The sequence below is a fragment of the Cebus imitator genome, unplaced genomic scaffold, assembly GCF_001604975.1.
Source record: "Cebus imitator isolate Cc_AM_T3 unplaced genomic scaffold, Cebus_imitator-1.0 Scaffold188, whole genome shotgun sequence".
Lineage (NCBI taxonomy): Eukaryota > Metazoa > Chordata > Mammalia > Primates > Cebidae > Cebus > Cebus imitator.
Window position 1 is genome coordinate 3,598,740 of NW_016107503.1, and position 9,420 is coordinate 3,608,159.

Genomic DNA, 9,420 nt, shown 5'->3' on the forward strand with positions numbered 1-9,420 from the left:
TACAAATGCTGATCCTTAAGCCGAGATTTAAAGAAATGGACTGAATAAGATTTGAATCTCTAATACAAGGAGAAAAGTAGATTGAAGTGGCACAAATGGAAGTACCTAAGGTCAAACTCATCGCTGGGGAAAGACAAACGTGTTTCTGTTACAGGCCTCACCATTTGGTATGGTACTGTACCATCTCTTCTCTGCACATCACTGAAATTCAGTTTTGAAATTTCTAACCATAATCATCTCCCAAAAGGTCTGAGCAAAATGTTGACTATGCAACCTCCTTTTAGATATTGTTGTCTTGGAAACCTCTTATTGATAAAGTTGCTACCGCCTCACATCCTTCAAGATGTGGCCTTGCCTGAAATTGTATGAAATAAAAAGTATTGAAGAAACTGTTATATGACAGGTTGCTTATGCAACCTTAGATGGAGATGAGAATAAGTGAATTTAATGACAATAAAAATATTTAGAGAACTGTGAAAGTGACTGTTGGTAAGTAGTGGGGGTTATTTGGCACACGGATGTATTATAGCAGTTCCTGCAGCAGTTGGGGGTTGGAAAAAGGGATCTCCCTGTCCTCCTACCACAAAGTAAAGATTTGGGGGGCAGTGGACCCAAAGTGAACTCCTTCGAAAAGTTTAGTTTAGAGACCTGAAGTGTAAATTTAACAGTACCTTAGATGAACATAAACAGCCGTAAAGTTACCACATAGCAAGTCTTAGGTACACAGCAGTTTTATTTGACTTCCAAATACTTCTATTTTTAGATTGCTGATAGAGGTTTTTTTTGTAAGTTTGCATTAGAAAGATTTTTTTTTTCAAAGAATCAATAGAACAAGCTAAATGAACACTTTTTAGGGACAAGTTAACAAATAAATTTTTAAGATTTTTTAAAAATTAAAATCTACAATCAGTATTTACTTTCTTCTGTGAATATGATAAAGTTCTTTTAAAATAGCACTTAGTAAGATGTTTCAGATAAGTAACAGTTAAAAAAAAACAGATATTTAGTAAGGTTCAATAAACAGTGTGTGTATTTATGCATAACTTTCTTCACAGAGAGATTTGTGGTGACTTACAAAGATATATGTAAAGAATAAGAGGAAATAAGGATAAGTATAATATCAGGATTCTTTGCTTCTGCTAACAGAAAACCCTACTTAAACTGGAAATAACCAAGCAAGCAGACAAAAACAGTGAATTTGTTGTAACTTCACGTTATTGCAAAATAAACAATGGCGGTGGCTTCTGACAAAGATTTAACCAGTGGCTCAAATGATGTAACCAAAATCTCAGTTTTTCTCTGCTTTTCTGATCTGCCTTCTGCTTTCTAAGTTTCAGCATCAGACTACATGAACCTCATTGCCCATTCATTGTTTCAGATTGTCTGGAAAGGCTACAGCCTAATTCTTCCATACTTTCAAGTGTCACAATTGGCAGACTCCAAATGATACTGAGGCTAACCATGTCTTCTTCTTAAATATTATAAATCACAGAGAGAAATGCTGTTATTTCAAAGCCATTGCCTGTGTTGCCACCTGTTATAAGCTGCAAGTCTGCGTATCAGTTAAGGCTCCTTTCTGGTAATCAGCTTATACTCTGTTTACTAAGTGCAAAGCTACATTGACATAGTTTTCACACTACTATTATGTGTATTTAAATTATTACTTTTTAAAAATACACGTACAAATATTTTCTATAACTTAAGGTGCCTTTGGGTAATATACTATTTTTTCTTACTTGCAGCTGGTTTCTAAATATTTGAATCGCATTATGGGATTGCTAGACAGACTTTCAGTCTTGCTCGGCCTGAAGAAGAAGGAGGTTCACGTTTTGTGCCTTGGGCTAGATAATAGTGGCAAAACAACGATCATTAACAAACTTAAACCTTCAAATGTAAGTATCTTTGTTAGGTGTTTTATGTATTTTCTGCCCTAAAGAAAGGTAATGTGCAGAATTACGTTGTATGACATTATAACCGCATATAATCATGTTACGACAGTCTGTTAACCTTTCAGTACCTTCTAGTGTCCTCGGCCATAATTTGTAGTGTATTTATATGGTAAATCTCGATTATTAATCTGGAGTATTATTTTTAAATGTCTTTCTTTTCCAAAGATCTTCACAAATTGACTGATTTTGCTTTTAGATTTCATTGTCTTCTTTTTAGTTTCCTCCTTTCAGGAGGAGCAAAACAAAGAGGAAGGTGAAGCATTTTTATAGGTTCTATGTATAATTAGACAGTTCTTAAATGTGTGGTGTGCATATAGTAATAGTAAGCAAGATGATTTTTTAAGCAGCAAGTGTAAGGACATATTGTAATAACTGAAAAATAGTCAAAGCTACCACATTTAACATGTAATATGTGAGTTAAAATTAAGGTCTGCTGCCTATAAAGAAAGCCTATCTAATAGTGGTTTCCTAATTTCTGGCACCAGTTCCTGAGCCTTCCTGTTTAGGCAACTATCCTGTCTTATCAGAAGAATTAACCTCCAGGTCCTGAGAGAAAAGTGATTTACTTTGCTTTTTTTTTTTTTTCTTTTTCTTTTTTAATGGTAATAGTAACAGCCAAGGAGCCACTTGAAATAGGATTTCCTAAAGGATTCCAAACCTTTGTCATTCAGGTATAGGTATAGATATATAACACTTACTTCCTTCCTGTACCAAGCTCGAGAAGAGTTTCTTATAACCTTATATCCACTACTAGAACATTATTTTTAAGGAATTAAATAAAATAATTATAGAAATCCACAATGCTCTGACCTTGCAAAAAAATAGTACACATCTCATTTTATAGTAAAATTGTCTCCTTTTTTGTGAATAAAATCAGTTTCTAGATAAGTAGTTTTTTCCTGGACACAAACAAGTTTTTCATATTAAGTTGTCTTCATGTTTATTTATCGTTAATGTACTGAGGTTGCTGGCATTTCTAAACTTAATAGGGAGAGAGGGAAGACATTTTAACTCATCTTTTTCAAGAATCTAATCTTAGCTGTCATTTTTTTTTAGAGATAAAGTCTATATACATTTTTTAAATTTTTTCAATCTTTATTCCACTCCCCAGCATGCATACTCTCATTGTCACATCATCCAGTTTCCATATCATTTTTTATTGATATATAATAGTTGTACAGATTTAGGGGTTACATGTGATAGCTTGATACATGCACGCAATGCATAATAATCAAATCAGAGTCATTGGGGTATCTATCGCCTTAAACATTTATCTTTTTTATATGTTCAGAATATTCTAATTCTTCTTCTCTACCTGTTTTGAAATATACAGTAAATTGTTGCTAACTATAGTCACCCTATTGAATTATCAAATACTAAATCTTATTCCTTTATCTGTTTTTTTATACCCATTGATGAACCTCTCTTCATCCCTCTCTCCCTGCTACCTTTCCCACCCAGCCTCTGGTAACCACCTACTCTGTATCTCTGTGAGATCTACTTTTTTAGATCCCACAAATGACTGAGAACATATGATATTTATCTTTCCAGACCTGGCTTATTTCACTTAACATAATGACCTTCAGTTCCACCCATATTGCTGCAAATGACAGGATTTCAGTCTTTTTTTGATAGCTGAAGAATATTCCATTGTGTATATGTACCAAATTTTTATTACCCATACATCCATTGATAGGCAAAAATTAATTCCACAACTTGGCTATTGTGAATGGGGTGCTATAAACTTGGGAGTTCAGGTATCTCTTTGATACATCGATTTCTATTTTTTGGATATATACCCAGCAGTGGGTTTGCTGGATCATATGGTAGTTCTGTTTTTCGTTTCATGAGGAAATGCCTTACTGTTTTCTATAGTGGCTGTACTAATTTGCATTCCCACCAACAATCCACGAGAGTTTCCCCTTTTCCACACTTCTCTTCCAGCATTCATTGTTTTCTTGTCTTTCTTGATAAAGACCATTTTAACTGGCGTGAAATAATATCTCATTGCAGTTTTGAGGTATATTTTCCTGATGATTAATGATGGTGAGCATTTTTTCATATGCCTGTTGGCCATTTTGTCTGTATTCTTTTGGGAAATGTCTATTCACATCTTTTATGCATTTTTTTAAATCAGATCTTTTGTGTTGTTTTTTTTTTCTTGCTACTAAATTTAGTTCCTTCTATATTCTGGTTATTAATTCTTTGTTGAGTCGATATTATGATATTATGTAAATATTTTCTGTAATTCTATAGGTTGTCTCCTCACTTTGTTGACTGTTTCCTTTGCTGTGTAGAAGCTCTGTAGCTTGATATAGTCCCATTTATCTATTTTTGCTTCTGTTGCTTGTGCTTCTGAGGTCTTACCGCCCAGATTAGTGTCCTGAAGCATTTTTTCCATGTTTTCTTCTAGTACTTTCATAATATTGGGTCTTTAATGCATTTTGATTTGACTTTTATATGTGGTGGGAGATAGGGGCCTAGTTTCAGTCTTCTGCATGTGGTTATCCAGTATTCCAGCATCATAATACTATCCTTTTCCCAATGTAGGTTCTCGGATGTCTTTTTGGAAAATGAGTTGGCTGTAAATACATGGATTTATTTCTGGCTTCTCTGTTCTGTTCTGTTGATCTATCTGTGTCTGTGTGTTTATGCCAGAACTATGCTGTTTTGGTTATCATGGGTTTGTAGTGTAGTTTGAAGTCAGATAGTATGGTACCTCCATTTGTTCTTTTTGCTCAGGATTATTTTGGCTATTTGGGGTCTTATATGTTTTCATATAAATTTTAGGATTCTTTTTCTATTTCTGTGAATGTTATTGATATTTTGATAGGGATTGCATTGACTCTGTTAATCTCTTCAGGTAGTATAGATATTTTAACAGTGATAATTCTTTCAGTCCATGAACATAGACAGAATAGCTTATCATGTTTTTGTGTCCTCTTCAATTTCTTTTATCAGTATGTTATAGTTTTAATTATAGAGATCTTTGGCTTCTTTGTTTGGATTATTCTTAAGTATTTTATATTTTATAGCTATTATATATGGGATTACTTTCTTGATTTCATTTTCAGATTGTTTACTCTTGGTGTATATAAATGCTACTGATTTTTACATGTAGACTTTCGTATCCTGAAACTTAACTGAATCTGTTTATCAGTTCTAACAGTATTTTTGGTAAAGTCTTTAGGTTTTTCTAAGTATAAGTTATAGAATCTGCAAACAAGGATAATTTGACTTTTTTCTTTCCTATGCTGATGACCTTCATTTCTTTTGCCTAATAGCTCTGGCTAGAACTTCTAGTATTGTTTTTGAGTAAAAGTGGTGAAAATGAGCATCCTTGTCTTGTTCCAGGTTTAGAAGAAAGGCTTTCAGTTTTTCTCCTTTCAATATATTAGCTCTACCAGTATATTAGCTATGGCTTTGTCATTTATGTGGCCTTTATTGTTTTGAGGTATATGTCTTCTAATCCAATTTGTTGAGGATTTTTGTCATAAAGAAATGATGAATTTTGTCAAGTTTTGTCGTTGATATTGTTAATGTTATGGGCACATATATTGATTTGTGTATGTTGAACCATCCTTGCATCCCTGGAATAAATCCTACTTAATCATGGTGAATGAACTTTTTAATAGGTTGTTGGATTCAGTTTGCTAGCATTTTGTAGAAGATTTTTGCATCTGTGTTCTTCAGGGATATTGGCCTGTAGTTTTCTTTTTAATTGGGTTCCTGACTGGTTTCAGTGTCAGATTAATGCCAGCTTTGTAAGATGACTTTGGAAGTGTTTTTTTCTCTTTAACTTTTGGGATAGTTTGAGTTGAATTAGTATTTGTGTTTTACATGTTTGGTAGAATTCCATAATTCCATCAGGTCCTGATATTTTCTTTAATGGGAGACTTTTTATTAATGTTTTGATCTCCTTATTCATTATTGGTCTGTTCAGGTATTTTACTTTTCCGTGATTCAATCTCAGTAGGTTAAATGTGTCCAGGAATTTATCCACTTCTAAGTTTTCCAATTTGTTGGCACGTAGTTTTTCATAATAATCTCTAATAATCCCTTGTATTTCTGTGGTATCAGTTGTTATATCTTGTTCTTAAGTTCTAATTTCATGTATTTGGATCTTCTTTCATTTTTTCCCCTAGTTTAGCTAATATCGTCTTAATTTTTTTTATATTTTCAAAAAAATGACATTTTGATTCTTTGATCTTTTATGTATTTTTGGTCTCAATTTCATTAAGTTTTGTTATGGTCTTTATTTCTTTCCTTCTACTAATTTTGGATTTGATTTGTTCTTTTCTGGCTTCTCAAGATACATCATTGGGTTATTTGAAGTCTTGCTACTTTTTTGATGTATGTGTTTATTGCAATAAACTTCTTATTTAGTGCTGATTTTGCAGTATCCATAGATTTCGGTATGTTGTATTTCCCTTTTCATTTGTTTTAAGAATGTATTAGTCAGGGTTCTCTAGAGTGACTGAACTAGTAGGATAAATATATATAGAAGGGAGTTTAATATGTAGTATTAACTCACACGATCATAGGGCCCCACAATAGTCCTTCTGCAGGCTGAGGAGCAAGGAAGCCAGTCTGAGTCCCAAAACTAAAGAGCTTGGAGTCCTACGTTCAACGGCAACAAACGTCTAGCATGAGAGAAAGATGTAGGCTGGGAGCTAAGCTAGTCTCACCTTTTCACATTTTTCTGCCTGCTTTATATATTCTGGCCACATTGGCAGCTGGTTAGATGGTATCCAGCCAGATTAAAGATGAGTCTGCCTTTCCCAGCCCACTGACTCAAATGTTAATTTTCTTTGGCAGCACACTCACAGACACCAGGATCAATACTTTGCATCCTTCAATCTAATCAAATTGACACTCAGTATTAGCCATTGCAAGTTCACCCTTTGTCAATACACATCTCCTTAGATCATACATAATCTTCTAATGAAGACAATAATAAGGTCATAATTACACTTAACATAATACAGCTATCCTTCATACAACTGGAAATATACCAATCCCCAACCCAAATGCTTTGACATAAAGTTAACAATACTTAAATGCTGATAGGAAGTCAATAAATCTTAATGTCCCATGATAAAGGAAAAAAGAAATACAATGAAGGTATTTTCTTAGTAGAAGTGTATGCATGCACAAACATGTTTTTAACAAAAGGAGGAAATATTCATGACAATTACAGTCCTCGTGTCTGTAACTGGTCACATGGTCATAACTGGTATGGATGACTGCCTTCTTCTACTACCGGTCACGTGGTCGTAACTGGTATGGATGACTGCCTTCTTCTACTACCGGTCACTTGATCATAACTGGTATGGATGACTGCTTTCTTCTACTACCGGTCATGTGGTCATAACTGGTATGGATGACCACCTTCTACTACCTATTCTGTATTCCTTTTGCCTTCAGCAAGCACCTCAGCAGGTCATGGGTTTTTTTCCTGGTGCAGTGACCCAAACCTTCATTCCTGAAGAATCTGGTTCATTTGTAGTCCTGCCTGGATTGGGCTGCTGTATTTTCTCATTGACCTTAATCACAGGTCATGATAATACAAAGAGACACCCTAATGCACCTCCTGTATTCCATACATTCTCTTCCTTACTTCTGTTGTGGAGTAATAATCTGATTTCATCACGATAGTCCCAGTCAGTCACCCCAGCCAACAAACGCCCTTCTTAGCCTGTTGACTTAAAAGTAAGAGGAGCCCAAAATGTCCAGGTGGTAGTCTTAACTTCCAATTGAATGGAACTGTTGTTGTGTCTCCTTGTGGCAGCATTCCGCCTCTGTAACTAAGACCTCTAAGCCAGCTGTACATAATGTCATGGGAACAGAAAGCAAAAATTTTGCTAATGGATCACTAGGAGTGATGGTAAATGGTTCTGCTTCCACTGTTAAATCCGACATACGGAGAAGAGCAATTACAGGGCTCTTCAAAGATGTAGGTGCTGCCCTCAAAAATCTGTTTCACAAAGCATTGGTCAAGGGTATATCTTCTGGACCCTCCCAGCTGGGATGAGTAAGCCTAAAGTGACTAACCCACTCCACCATCCCAATCTCCCTAAGCCTTGGGATCCCTTCCTCTAAATTAAACCAAGGGAGATCAGGCATTTCCAACTTGCTCACAGTTGGCCATGTTTTAATCCACATTTCTGCTAACCAAGCAAATACTATTAGAACCTTTTTTAACTCCCTAAGCTGGAATATTAAATGTAGAATCCCTACTTAAGGGGCCCAAATCAATAAATTCAGCCTGATCCAACTCTGCTTTCCTTCCACCATTATCCCACACTCTTAGTATCCACTCCCATGCCTGTTCTCCAGATCTCTGTTCATATACACCAGAAAACTCAAGCAGTTCCTTTCTCGTGTTGCACACCTCCTCGTGGGTCAAACTCTCAACCTCATCTCTAGGGGCCCACTGGGACTTTAGTTATAGGCCTAGAAGCAAACAGGGGTATTGGTGGTGGCTCCTGAGGAGAATCAACATTGTCTTGCCTGGCAACTGCCTCAGGGGAGGCCATCACTGTTGTCTTAGGCAGTGCACGGTTTATCTCCTCAGATAAAGGTGGAAAGGCTAGTGGTAGTGCGGCTCAGGGAGGGGATGTTGCCACAACTGGGGTAGTGAAGTTGTTTCTTCCGACCTAAAGTTTCATCAGAGTTTACAAGCGCAGCGTCCTCACCGTCATCAGGGTCCTGCCACATGGCCCCATTCCAAGTTGCAGGGTGCCATTCTTTTCCAATCAGTACCCTCACTTGAACAGTAGACACCTGGCGAGGCTGTGCATGCACTTTTGGGGCAGGTTAGCCATTCTCATGATAAGAGCTTGTGTCTGTTTTTCTATAAGTTTAGCTCTTTCTCTACAGGAGATAAGACTCTCACTCAGGACAATCTTAGCAGATTGAAGGTTCAGTATCTGCTTCTGAAGCCAGAAGTTGCAATCCCTGAATTCATAATTTTCTTTGATTACTTTGTCCAGTGAACATAGGAGCAGCCAACCAACTTGATTATGTTCCTTGGTTCTCCAGATATAGTAAAAGGTATCATTTATAGAGTCACTAAACTCCATGCCTCTCCCGAGCAGTGAATCAGGAGTGGCAAATGCATTTATTTTTCATAATTCTCTTAACAGTTCATACCAAGGACTATCAGTGTTCACCATACTATTAAAAGTAGAGTCCTTAGCATTTTGGGGTCTAATCGTATTAAGCAGCCAACTCCAGAAACCCCCAAACCAGCAAAAGAACTCCATTCTTAATATTCTGTTCCTCTAGGACCACTCCTGGCACCATAATCTATACTAGTCAGGGTTCTGTAGAGGGACAGAACTAATAGAATATATATATCCTATTATAGACTCCCATATATATGTATATGTGTGTGTGTGTGTATGTGTCCTTTAAGAACCTATATACGTGTGTGTGTGTGTGTGTGTGTGTGTGTGTGTGTGTGTGT

The 9,420-nt window shown here is 36.0% G+C and overlaps 1 protein-coding gene across 2 annotated transcripts in view; it reads left to right on the forward strand.

Moving 5' to 3' along the window:
• The window catches only part of ARL6 (ADP ribosylation factor like GTPase 6), a 41,978-nt gene that overhangs the window by 1,678 nt on the left and 30,880 nt on the right, over positions 1-9,420 (forward strand). For both annotated transcript variants that reach the window (XM_017546192.2, XM_017546193.2), the window contains exon 2: positions 1,743-1,892. In XM_017546192.2, coding sequence (XP_017401681.1) covers positions 1,770-1,892 — 123 coding nt within the window. In that variant the 5' untranslated portion in view covers positions 1,743-1,769. The remainder of the gene's footprint in view (positions 1-1,742; positions 1,893-9,420) is intronic.